At 36.1% G+C, this 13,302-nt stretch overlaps 1 protein-coding gene across 9 annotated transcripts in view; it reads left to right on the top strand.

Moving 5' to 3' along the window:
- DMD (dystrophin) overlaps nt 1-13,302 on the top strand; it is a 2,185,421-nt gene that overhangs the window by 1,038,090 nt on the left and 1,134,029 nt on the right. For all 9 annotated transcript variants that reach the window (XM_078064107.1, XM_078064109.1, XM_078064106.1 and 6 more), the window contains one exon: nt 1,217-1,411. In XM_078064107.1, coding sequence (XP_077920233.1) covers nt 1,217-1,411 — 195 coding nt within the window. The remainder of the gene's footprint in view (nt 1-1,216; nt 1,412-13,302) is intronic.

The following is a 13,302-nucleotide window of genomic DNA, read 5'->3' on the forward strand; positions in this document are numbered from 1 at the left end:
TTTAAGCTAATTTGTGTAATTCTGTGAATTTGCAGTGTCATAGGTAAATGAGACATCTAGATTGCAATTATTTTTATATTATGTAAGAACTGAGTACAAGAATACTGGACCTGAGAAATTAATAGGAAAGTGTAAATAGAGCAGCTTATAATTTTACTCATCTTTATGGATTCAGTTTGAGGTCCTAAACTCCAATTAATTACATTGTTGAAAAAATGGGGATAGTCTTGTCATAAAACTTGTGCAGTAATAAATGGCTGTGTTAGCATGCTGATCATCAGAACTCCTCTAGAGACTGCCACTGAAACCCTCAGTTGACCCCATCAACAGGCAGATGGCAGTTGATCAATTCAAAACAAAGTTACTGGAAAACTAATTTCAATTACAAGAGTTTTGTTGCTTATAGTAGAGACAGAAGAAAGCAGAGGTCATCTATCTTTCTGAATTTGTGTCCCAAATAGCATTTATTTCATGCTCTTACAAGGAGTAAGGAAAGAGGCGCTATTGGCCAAATCTAAAAGGACTCTAAGCTCCAAATGTCCATCAATCATAGTACTTGAATGGTAGGTAGGAAAGTGTAGATGGAGGAGGAGAGGCTAGTGCTTCCTTAGACCTTAGGGCCTTCTGGAGTTCTTATTAAAATGTGAATTCCACTCTCGGTCTTTCTCATCTAGTACTTTCATTAGCAGCTTGACTTAACAGGAAACTAGCATTAAAGAGGAAAGCTGGTGTCTGGAATTTGGAGAAGTGTGCTGAATGTAAAAGTATAAACCAGCCAAAACCACTTTGTCCCTTTTGTACCTCAATCTAGTTTAGGGAAGAAAAGTATAGGAGAGGTTCCTTTGGTAGGAAAACCACAAATGTAGACCCCCCACCATCCTACCCCATACCTAATTTTCCAGGGAGCTTAGAATTACATTTTAAAAACCAGTTGTAAAAAACTATCCCTTTCGTGACCTTATGGCTCTTGGTCTTTCATTCTTACACTCATGGTACTAATGTGTATGTATCTCTTATTTTTACATGCAATGCTTCTAACACTTTTTGTGAAAAGAGGGTGTATAAATAATAATCTTTTTACTAGACTTATCATCATACACTTTTTTATTCAATTTCAGCCCTCTGTCAGCTATAAACTGGAATTTATATAAACTCAGTAGAGATCTTTTCATTATCAGGAAGCTAAAAGAATTGTTCTTTTGTATGCCTATACCAGCACACTGTCCATGAAGAGTCGGTGATGGTGATGACTGAAGATATGCCTTTGGAAATTTCTTATGTGCCTTCTACTTACCTGACTGAGATCACTCATGTCTCACAAGCCCTATCAGAAGTGGAACAACTTCTTAATGCTCCTGAACTCTGTGCTAAAGATTTTGAAGATCTCTTTAAACAAGAGGAGTCGCTGAAGGTAAAAGCAAAGCACTTTTATTAGATTTTTACAAGATATTCATCTTGATCATTTGCAGTACCAGAACAATTGACTTAAATGTACACACCGAAGGTATTTTTACTTAGACGTGGAATTCCTAAAACACTTTACAGGATGGTTAATTCTAGAAATCTGGGATAGAGAGAGAAACATAAACCAGAAGAGGTATTTTATAATATTTAATGTTGAGAGACTTTCTAAAATGAGGCAACAGACAAAAGTAATAGTTTCACATAGATTCAGGGCAGAAAGGACTTATCAATCAAAAAGCATGCTTTGATAGAGTAACAGTATATGCGCAATTAATACATTACTTTCCTTTCTTCTCCCGTAAAAGAGGGAATTAGATGAGATTTTAAATGGTATCTATTGCATACAATTTTAGCTTTATGTTTTCTACTTATAATATGCATATTCAACTTTGAATTAGTGCCAGTATGAGTACTAGAATACATGGAATCTAACTGAATAGAAAGCAATGAAATATTTCTTTAAAATTACCAGGCAAAGGCTACCACCCAAATCCAGGGTTTTTCAAATCACCAACTGCGTTTCTGAATCCCACACTAAGACAAAACATGATGAGGAAATAGTCTTTGAATTACAGAGGGAAGTGTCTGAAGATAGATGAACGTAGCATCAAGAAAATACACATAATAATATGTGTCTCGAGATAATTTTTGTGATCATACATTTTACACTCAAAATGAAATAGTATAGCCAGAGCTCAGTATTTTTCAATGCAAATAGTGTGAGATTATAGACAGAAGATGAGTTTGCTCTCAGCAGCACCTATTAGCCAAAGTATTTTATACTCTAAATGATTTCTTGGGAGCTCATTCCATATCACACATTTGTCTGCATAAGTATACAGATAGATAAAGCTGTTTGTTTGTTTTGGAAATCAGAGCTGCAATATCTTGAGTGACTTACTATCTTACATTATATCAAGTAAGCTATAAAATTACATGCTAAAATAAAATAAGAAAGGCATGGATCTCTGGAGCTACTCCATCCGTTTCAGTATGGTGCTCTTTCTTATTCTTTTTGAAATAAAAGTCAGATTGCTGGTGGATGCAGTGAAGAAAAGAAACCTGATCATTTGATAAAGGAGACATGCCAGCATTCTTGTCATTATTCACATTAACTAATTTCACATGACAGCACAGTTTATAAGCTCATCATTGTCATTCAACATGTAAATCACTGCTAATGAGCTAATATTCATTTCATTCCATGTTCCCAGACATATGGGTCAGGAGAGCAGTGACCCTAAACTTATTAAGTTGCCAGTTGAATATCTTTGTCTTCATACCTCTTAACCTGGCACACTCAGAATGATGGGCCCCTGGCTACACTCAGCTAATCATTTGTTCTTTCAGATATGTTTAAGAGTATTATAGCTGATGCCAGTTGTGATCATATTGATTACTGGGGTTTGTAAAAAGGTATCATTGCAGGTTTAATTTCACTGGATTGTTGAATCCTCATTAGATGCAGTTTTGGGCATAATTCCAGCTCACTACCAACAAATCTCTGGCAGCACGCAAATGGGCTTCCTACCTTTGTGGGCCTTTTGAAGGGGGATAGTTTTGATCTCAGTCTTTCCAATGAATATGTATTTTCTCTTAAAGGCATTCATCATTGTCATTATCCAGTAGTAAAAATAGAAAAGTAGTGCATAAATTGTACAGCTGCTGGTTGGGAAAGTTTGAAATTAAACTGTGGTTGATTTTATTCCTGGCAGATTTGCATGAATCAGATTACAGAACTGTAGTAGGTATTGCTGTGGTTTAACATACATATTTCTTTAAAGTACAATACAGCACAAACAATGTGTAATAAGTTAAAATAATTACTTTCTGAACATAATATAGCTAATATAGCACATATAATTTCCATAGATTTATTGAATTGGAAAGCTACCTAATCATTTTGAGAAGAATAAAGCAGAAAAACACCGTTTACATATGGAAATCTGCATCTAATAGCTAATACATTAGCTAAGGCAAAACTAGCAGTGAATGAGGAAATACACATAAGTAATATTTATTCTTATATTAAAACCAATATTAGCATTGTGAATCAATTGATTGTGTTTGTTTATATGTAAAAAGTTACAATATCCATTGCACAAATGATAGTACAATAGTTTTGAAAGAATTTAAATTTTGGACAGTTTCAATCATTTTAAGAACAAAAGATGTCAATTGTCTTAGAATTTGCTAAAATATAATTACTACGTTAAATCAACAAATCTTGCTTTGAACTGTCCCATATGAAAGCATGAGCATAAAAGAGAGTAGAATGGTGATTGCCAGGGACTGGGGGCAGGGGGAAATGGGGAGTTGCTATTCAGTGGGTATAAAGTGCAAAAACAATCAGTTCTAGAGATCTCCTGGACAATGTTGCGCCTATAGGTAACAGTAATGTAGCGTATGCTTAAAAATTTGTTCAGAGGGTGCATATTGTATTAAGTGTTCTTACGACAATAAAAATAATAATGAGGTATGAACATCGAACTTTTTAAGTTTCCAGAAGTTTTGCCCCTGAGAGGTTTAAATATTTGACCTCTTGTCATGAAAGCAGCAATAATTTATTTTAAGAGGCCCAATGGAAAGGATTTATCCTAATGCCGTAATATACCTGATTTTACTGAAAGCTTCAGTTGTATTGGTATCTGCAGTATTCTTGGGGCCTCAGCCATACCCCCTCCACATTCAGGGTTCCCTGCATTTTAACTGGCAGCTGCCAATTGCAAGTGCCTGGGACTCTGCCTAGGGCTCTCTCAACTCGTGTCAGAGTTAAGGCTCTGCCTCCCCACATCTTCCAACAAACCTCGACCAATGACAGGTAGCTTTCTGTGGATAAAGGACATTGCTCATCCACATCTTCAGCTCCAGTAACTCTCAGACATGTTCTGCACTTGGACCGGAAGTTCCCCAGCAGGACTGAGACCCCACTGTGCACAGTAGGAACTTTCCAAATAGTACTGTGGTAAACTGGCTTCCTCTCCTACTCCCTCCACTGCCTACTGGTGCTTCCTAGGATCACTCCCAAGTAAATCCTGTGCGTATACATTCTAGTCTTAGAATCTGCTTCTCAGGCATTCAACCTATGATAATTTTGAAAGAAATAATGACATATGCACTACTTAGTCAGCACTTGCTAGCAGAAATCTTGGCAAATACTCCTTTCAACTTGATGGGCAATTCCCCAATGACTGTGCTACTTCTCCACTAAGGAGTTCCTTAGTTGCTCAGTTAGATCTTGGCCTTGAGAAAGGTGAATTTTTAGGACAAAAATAAGAGCATGTCTTAGAATAAGGATGACAACTAGGTTTTATCTTTCACCATAATGAGAAATCAGTTTTTTTTCAGTGATCAGGCACTCTTTTTTTTTTTAATATTTTATTTATTTATTTGACAGAGAGAGACACAGCAAGAGAGGGAACACAAGCAGGGGGAGTGGGAGAGGGAGAAGCAGGCTTCCCGCCGAGCAGGGAGCCCGATGTGGGGCTTGATCCCAGGACCCTGGGATCCTGACCTGAGCCGAAGGCAGACGCTTAACCGACTGAGCCACCCAGGCGCCCCAGTCAGGCACTCTTAATAACTTACCTATATTAACTAATTTAATCCTCACCACAAGTCTGTGAAATATTTAAATTAATTTTCCACATTTTAAGATGAAGAAACTGAAGAACTATAAAGTAACTTGACAAAGTTGACACAACTAATATTGATGGAGCAAGGATTTGAAGTCAAGCAAAGTAGCTCCAGGATCTGAGCTATAAACCACTATACTAAACTACCTCTCACAAAGTTTTTTCTACAGCACTATGTTGAGCATAGCAAAGGTGACTTTGGGCAAAACACAGTAGAATAGTGAGGTGTGTCATGCCCAGTTTATAGGAAAAATATTCTGGGTTCTAATTCTCAATGAATCCATGAAAGTTTGAGAAGATTCCATAAAAGGAAGGAAGGAAGGACAGAATTAGGATAGAAGGAAGAAGGAAAGAGGGAAAGAAAAGGAAGAAAGAAGTCGGACATGCATCATTTTGATTCTCTCATCTAAACTGATGATTGTACAGATGCTCTGACTGAAGTAGATAATTTTTTTTTATATTTTTGGAAGGCAAGAGAGTGACAAGAAGTGTGGACATATGAACAAATCTCACAGATGTTGACAGGACACTTGGGCCCAATGCAGAGTTTAGATAGGATCCAGAAGTAGAAGCAGCTGTTCAACCTCAGCAGCACTGGAAAGAGCTTGCTGTAAGCTTAAAAAGCCAAAGACTATAAATCAAAGTCATTCAGTCTTCTTTGATTGGGTCGGCTTTTGTGTAGGGCCCTCAAGACCTAAAAGAAATTGTTAGGACAGGCTGCTTAGAGGGGTGCCTGGGTGGCTCTCCCTCTGCTCTTACCCCTGCTTCCCCCTCTGCTCTTACCCCTACTTGATAATTTATTTTAAGAGGCCCTCTTAAATAAATAAATTTCTCTCTCTCTCTCAAATAAATAAATAAAATCCTTTTAAAAAAAGTACAGGCTGCTAATTTAACGAGTGAGGTTTTATTTATTCAAACATATTTATTAAGCTCTTACTATGTACCTGGCATCACTAAGTGCTTAAAAAACAGTGAGCAAAATCAATGGGCCCCTCCCTCATACAGTTTTCATTATAGCAGTGGGAGACAGAATATAAGCAAACAAACAAATAATCAGTATATTTAAATATGATAGTTAATATTAAAAAAGATAAAAAGAAAACACAGAGTTGGATAAGGGGTATAAAACTACCAAAGGGGCAGGAGTAGGTGGAATGGCAAGAGGTGGGATTGCAATTTTAAATAGGGTGGACATTAGAACAAAGATTTGAAGAGGCTAAGGGAGTCAGCCTGGCACTCAGCCTTAGTGTCTGGACATAGCAAATAGTCAGTGCAGAGGCCCACATGTTGGGAGTGTGCCTAACTTGATCAGTGAACAGTAGGAAGGCCAGTGTGGCTAGAGGAGAATAGGCCAGAGGAGGGTGGTAGGACATCAGATCAAAGAGGCTATGGGGGTCCAGACTGTGGAAGGCCTGGTGGGCCATTGTAAAGACTCCCTTTCACTCTGAGTGAGATAGGAGCATTGTAGGCTTTTGAGGAGATGAATGATATCATCTGATTTATATTTTAAAAGGATTACATTGGTTGAGGGGCGCCTGGGTGGCTCAGTCGGTTGAGCATCCGGCTCTTGGTTTTGGCTCAAGTCATGATCTCAGGGTTGTGGGATTGAGCCCCACATCAAGCTCTGTGCTCAGCGGGGAGTCTGCTTGAGATTTTCTCCCTCTCCCTCTCTTTGCCTCTGCCCCTCCCTACTCACCTCTCTCTAAAATAAATAAATAAATCTTTAAAAAAAAAAAAAAGGATTACACTGAGTAATAGAGTAGAACTGTAGGGGATCAAGAGTAAAAGCAAGGAGGGCAGTTGGAGAAGAGACACTGGTGGCCTGGGCAAGGGTGGTAAGGAGAGATTTTCAGATTCTGGTAATGTTTTCCAAGTGGAGATAGCAGATTCATTTCTGTATCCACACAGAAACTTGAGGATGGATGTATGAAGACCTATTCTTAGCAGATTTGGGGCTCAGGAGAATTTAGGTGTCCTGTGAATTTGGCAGAGGACTCCTTGAGGGATGTAAGATTTCTTCTCATTGATATTTACACTTTGTCCCGGGTGCCTTGAAGGAGGGGCAAAAGGACTGACGATGAGATCTTATCAGCCTGATCAAGATCTTTCTCCTTTGGAATCTATTTTATCATTTAAGCACAAATTGAATAATGCCAGTCATTTGAGTGAGGACAAAGCTAATGTCACGAGCAAACTGGTTTTCTAGTCTGGTATTAGGGGAATCAAATAATAGAAAAAGATACCTCATGTACAAATCTGAATAAAATATTTGAAGGAATATAAAAAAAATGTTTCTGTGCACCTTGTACTACAGGGGCATGCTAGAGAAAGGGTTAGATTTTTCCCCAATTTAATAATATTCGAACAAGAGGAATTAATACTTATTCTAAATTAAGTAATCATTGGAGTGTATAAAATGTCAAAGCAAAATTTGATTATCAATGCTTTTTGACTTCTACTTAAATTTAATGTATCACCACATTGTAAAAACTGATCTTTTGGACTACGTATAACATTTTGAGGAATGTAATCATTTAGTGATTTCTCTGAGGAAAATCACGTTTTTCAGCTACCACATTTATTCAGTTACAAATATAATTCCTTTCTTCCACTGCTTTTATGATTGGGGATTTATTTGTTCAATTTGCTATTTATATTTGTGAATTACTTTACAAATATTAATCTTTTCACTGTGATTTAAATCCTACTTAAGTCATTTCTATAGTACTTAATTTTTCATTCCTCTAATGATGAAGCGATTATAGATATTTACTGCATTGTAGCCATGCCCAGTTCATATTTATCTGTGTTTTGGTACAGTTTTCTTTTATATTTTATACATGTGTCTCTTTTATAGGAAATTATTCATTCTTTTTTCCCCGCAAGTATTTCATCAGGCCCAGCAGTTGTCCTACTTTGACTTCCTTGCTGCAAAGTACTCCCATCTTTGCTAAAATGTACTTTAAGAACCCACTCCTGCTTCATTTCTCTCAGCAAGACTATTTTGATAATCCCCATCCTATACATTCTTGAAGTCAGAAACTTTCACATCAAAACGTACAATTCATAAGGCTGGTAGAAATTCTGAGGTTGCAATTAAGGTGTGGGGATGTTTTCCTTCTATTTATGACTCATTCAGGCTGTACTTTGACCAGTTAAGATTGTCGTTTTTTGATCTATGATATATAATTACTGATTTGTTATTTATGCAAGGACCATGCATCATCCTATGGAGAATGTTTTGGCCAAAATATATAGTTGTATTTACGAAGTGTTTTTCACATGTGGACCATAAACCGTGCAGAAAAAATCGAAAGGGCAACTTACCATAAAGCCACTAAAAATAACTTTAAAATTTTTCTTTAGAAGCTCAGAAAAATCTAATTAATAAGTACTTTAATGCCTTTTGATTGAACACTCTTCCCAATTTGATATGTCATTAATGTAGTGCCTGGTAGCTAGATGGGACATAAAGAGGATACGAATTAGATTTATATAGGGTGTTGCCTTCATCTGTCAGATAAAGACAAATTTCAGAGAGTGAAAATGAACTGGAGTTTGGGTCTTTGGCACGCCAGTTTCTCTTTTTCAATTTTAAGATAGATCTACTCCCCAACGGCTGCTGTCACAACAGCTACTAATGGGTTTCTCTAATCTTTTTTTCTTAGAAATGGAAGATGTGTGCTCTTCTGTTAACCAAGTTACAAACAGTCTCAGGGCATTTTTGTTAGCTAAAACTGCTTAAAGCTATTATTTTCCCCTTCCCAAAATGTGGAAACAATAGTGCAGGGTTTTATAAATCTAAAAACACATACACATGCATTTAAGTGTATGTATACCCATTTAACTGCAGTGCTACATTGATTGAGATGGTGATACTGAGTCAGCACCAGCAAAAGATACAGTTTTCACCACTTGCAATGGTTTGCAAATGAGCCAGCTGCTCCTTCTGGCCTGTTCCCTGTGGTGACCACCAAAGATCATATGCACAACCACTAGGCAGAAAAAACGGTATTTTCTTGTTGTTCACCACTGTATCTATGACTCCTAGAATAGTACCAAGCACTTAATAGGCGCTCAACGTGCATCTGTTGAATGAATGAACCATAGTCTCGTAAATCCAGTTATGGATTCCATGATCAAAGAGGACAGAGCAATGTTAATCTATCAGTACCAGGCCTGAAAAGAGAAACAAAATTAGCCTCTTGTACATTATATTTTTACACATTGAGTTAAATCATCCAGACATAGGTGAGTTCTAACAATCTATACATGTATACTATCATGGAGACATTTACTCTACCTAGGTTTGTACGTACTGAATTTTAAGCCAATCATTTATGAAAATGTGTGGCAGGAAATCCACAAGTAATTGAAATATTAGAAATATTTTGCATCACTGAGCTTGCATTATATGGTTATGACAGGCAGTAGGCTACAGAGGTTGGTAAAGCACTGGATTTGAACATAAAAGACATAAATTTGGATGCCAAATCTGACTCTTTCTGGTTGTGTCCTTGAGCAAATCACATAAGCCTCAGTATTTTTAACTTTGAAATTAGATTAATGATAATACCTGTCCCAGCCTTTTCAGCAGTACGATTGTGAAGGTAAAGTCAAAGCATGTGGGATTATATGGAAAAATTCTTGTAAAAATGTGTAATTACATATGTGTCACAATTTGCAAAACCCATATTACTTCATCACATATCCAAAATCTTAAAAATTACTATAAATTAAATTTTCATGTAAATAATCTTAAACAAATGATCTTTTAAAAAGTAGTATACCATATACAATTGCATATTTGTATGCAGAAAACTTTAAATAAAATGTTGACAACAGGATAAAATATACATAAAGTTATTTCCAGATTTGGAAAATAGGCTAAAGGTTAAAAAAAGTTTAATGTCAAAGAGAATGCACATAGGTAAAAAACATTTGTTTTTGACAGAAATTTCTTTTAGAGACTCTTATTTACTCTCAATCATTTTCCTTTAGTATATTTCCAATGCTAAGTATTACTTACTTGGGGATAAAATTTTCATTCTTCTATTAATTTTAGGTGCTAAATAAATAACTCACTGTTTTAGATTTTTCTTAAGGATGTGAAACATCGAGATCATTCCAATTTTCTATGCGCTATGGCTTTTATCAAGAATAGGATACTGTTTTTTAGTTTGTTTTGTTGTTTTGTTTTGAGTTTTGTTTTCCAGTGAAATATGTTGAATTCATTTTTTCCCTACTCTTTTTCAGTAATTTAAAATCCATTGTTCAAATTTCAGAACTCTGACTTTTTACCTACTTAAAAGCATTGAAGTTGTAGTTCTAATTGAAGAATGTTTTAATAAGTAGTGTTTTTCTTTTTTCTTTGGGTTCTGAGATTTATTTTGGTTATTATATGTTTTTTTTTTCCTTTTGCCACTTAGAAAAGCTAGTCTGTATTCATTTTCCTGCTTAAATTGGTAATCATAGCATGTTAATACTATAATAGCATTCAATTGAGCCTTATGAATTGACATTATGTAGATCAAAATGTTCAAATATTGGCAATTGTGTATAGTTCAGTCTAATTCAGTGACTTTTAGCCAAGTCTGCTTATTTCTAAATCCTAATGCATACTGTTAAACATTCAGAGAAAAAAAGCAAATACTTTGTATTGTAAATTACATATAATTAATGGATACCAGTTACTACCAATTTCCAAGTTTAATTTGCCAAACATTAGACAAAAGATTATAGAATGTTCTCATCATTAGGGATCTCTGTGGGGCTTTCAAGAAGGTAAAGAAATGAAGTAGAATGTTAGGGTAGGGTCCTCCTTCTATATCATGTTTTGTTTTGTTGTTCTTAAATTTAAGTGTTTAGGTTTAGCTCAGAACAATTATATGAAACAGTGGTTTTGCTTTTCTATCTCCCATCTAAAACACTGTGATGTTTGTTGCATGTTCTCCTAACATCAACAGCATTGATCATTTATCAGATGGGCAAAGTGTTACCAAATAGGTTTCCTATTTTTCCAAAATAGTGTATTGTCATTTTATTAATTTATACAGATTTAATTATATCTTATATAGCAGCTATCTATGTACTTGATTGATTACTCAAACTGGATTTTCAGTGCTTTATCAAAATAATAAGATGTTCTTTGTGGCCTATGTATACAGGATAAAAGAGTATAAAGTGAATAGAGGAAAGAAAAACATCCCGCCGACATTTTGTAATCCTATTCCTCAGTGGTAATCATTTCTTTTAGGTTTCCCTGGATTGCTATATTGCCTTAGAATTTTTCTCCACAAAACCTACCTGCCCCTCCTCAGCTCAGTTACACAAGACATAAAAGCATGCCCTGGTTCTAAAAAAATTGGAAATATAGAATGCCATATGTCTCATTTTGAAGAGAAATAGCATTTGCTCCTTTACAACTCTCCTTCGCTATGTTCAAGAGCTGATTTTTTCTATCAAGACTTTCAATAAAGTGATTTAGACAATGTGCATGACTCAACACACAATGTACCTATCGCAAAATGACTTGTGAAATTGTTTCCAGTTTAGTTGGTGCTGATGGACTAGAATCGTTGTCTTTGAGGAATACGTGGGGCAGTGAAGTGCAGTTTTACATTTTTCCTTTTGTTCTTATTGATGCTCTATGGTATCTGAGAAACTTGGGCAGATATAATTCCGAATGAAGGACTTAGGTATCTGAGGTACTGTGAGAAAAGCATGGAGAAACTTAGACAGGAAATGCAGATGGACTGCTATTCTGCTATTTACTCTAACAGCTAAATAACCAGTAAAAGTAAAATAGAATAAACAGGGAAATAACTGAAGATCTTACAACATCTGTTGGGACCTGAATGCCTATCTGCAATGGTTCAAGAACAGTGTAACAAATCTTAAGGTTCAGTGATTCCATTCAAATTGGATTTTCATAAGCAAGTTAAGATTCAGAGCTTTGACTCCACTCCTCAGTTCAATTCAACAAATATTTATTAAGGCCCAAGTACTGTGTTTAAAAGAGAAATAGAAGACTTGATCCCTGCACTCTGGTAATTTGTAACATTAATTGGATACACGTATCATAGTGATACAAACAAGTTAGGAAGTAATAAAAGTAGGAAAGACATAATATAGGCAAAATATAGTATAAGGCATAAGTGTAACCAAATTCAGGAAGAGAAGAAAGCAATGTAGAAAGCTGAAACTGAGAATAATTTTTACAGAGGAGAAAGCCTTTGAATATCTGTGCTTTGGATGTAATTGGAATTTGGACAGTACTAATAGCTACCAGTTGTTTATTATGTCCCAGGACATGTTTTAAATTCTTTGCTTGTGGTAACTCAAATGGTCATCACAAACAACCCTATGAAAGAAGCACTCTTATGCCCGTATTCAGAATTATCCAAGCTGGAGATGGTGGTTTGGATCGGAGTGGTGGCAGGGTCAAATTTTGGATACATTCTGAAAGCATAGCTCATAGGATTTGATGGCCACCTGCATGCAGGTTGGTCAAGGGAGGATTCAAGGATAACAGTAAGAATTTTGTCATGAACAACTGGGAGAATGGAGCTGCCATTTAACTATATGATGTAGAAAATTGCAGAAGGATCAGGTTAGGCTGCAAGGTTTGGTATAAGTTCAGTTGTGATATGTTAAGCTTAAGATGTTTATTAGATATCCTCATAAATATCAAAGAGATAGTTGGATATATGTAAGTCAGAGTTTAGGAGAGGATCTTGATTAGAGATATACATATGGGAATAATTAGGGGCAATTTGTTATTTCTTCTTCACACTTGCTCACAAAAGGTGTCTTTTCCTCTGTTCTTTTCCCAGCCCTCTTTCCTTCTAATGCCACTTCTGTGGACAATCTCAGCCACTCCCACGACCTAAATATTGGTTTGACACAAATGGATCTTACTGGTGGAGGTGGGAAATGGCATAAGCAAGATGCCAACATAGTATCATAGACCCGCTGCTGATAGTGCCCAACAGAGGGGTCATCCGGCAGATGAAGGGACTCAGCCATTTAATGACTGAATCTGCTTAAGGCCACAGCAAAGTGTTTGTGAACTAACAGAAATAGGACGACTTTGTCTTTCTGGCTCACTGTTATATCCCCAGTACATAGAATATGTCTGGCACATGGTAGGTTTTCAATAGTTATTTGTTGAGTTAATGAATAGGATGGGGGTATACAGAGAAGT

Source organism: Halichoerus grypus, chromosome X (assembly GCF_964656455.1).
Source record: "Halichoerus grypus chromosome X, mHalGry1.hap1.1, whole genome shotgun sequence".
Lineage (NCBI taxonomy): Eukaryota > Metazoa > Chordata > Mammalia > Carnivora > Phocidae > Halichoerus > Halichoerus grypus.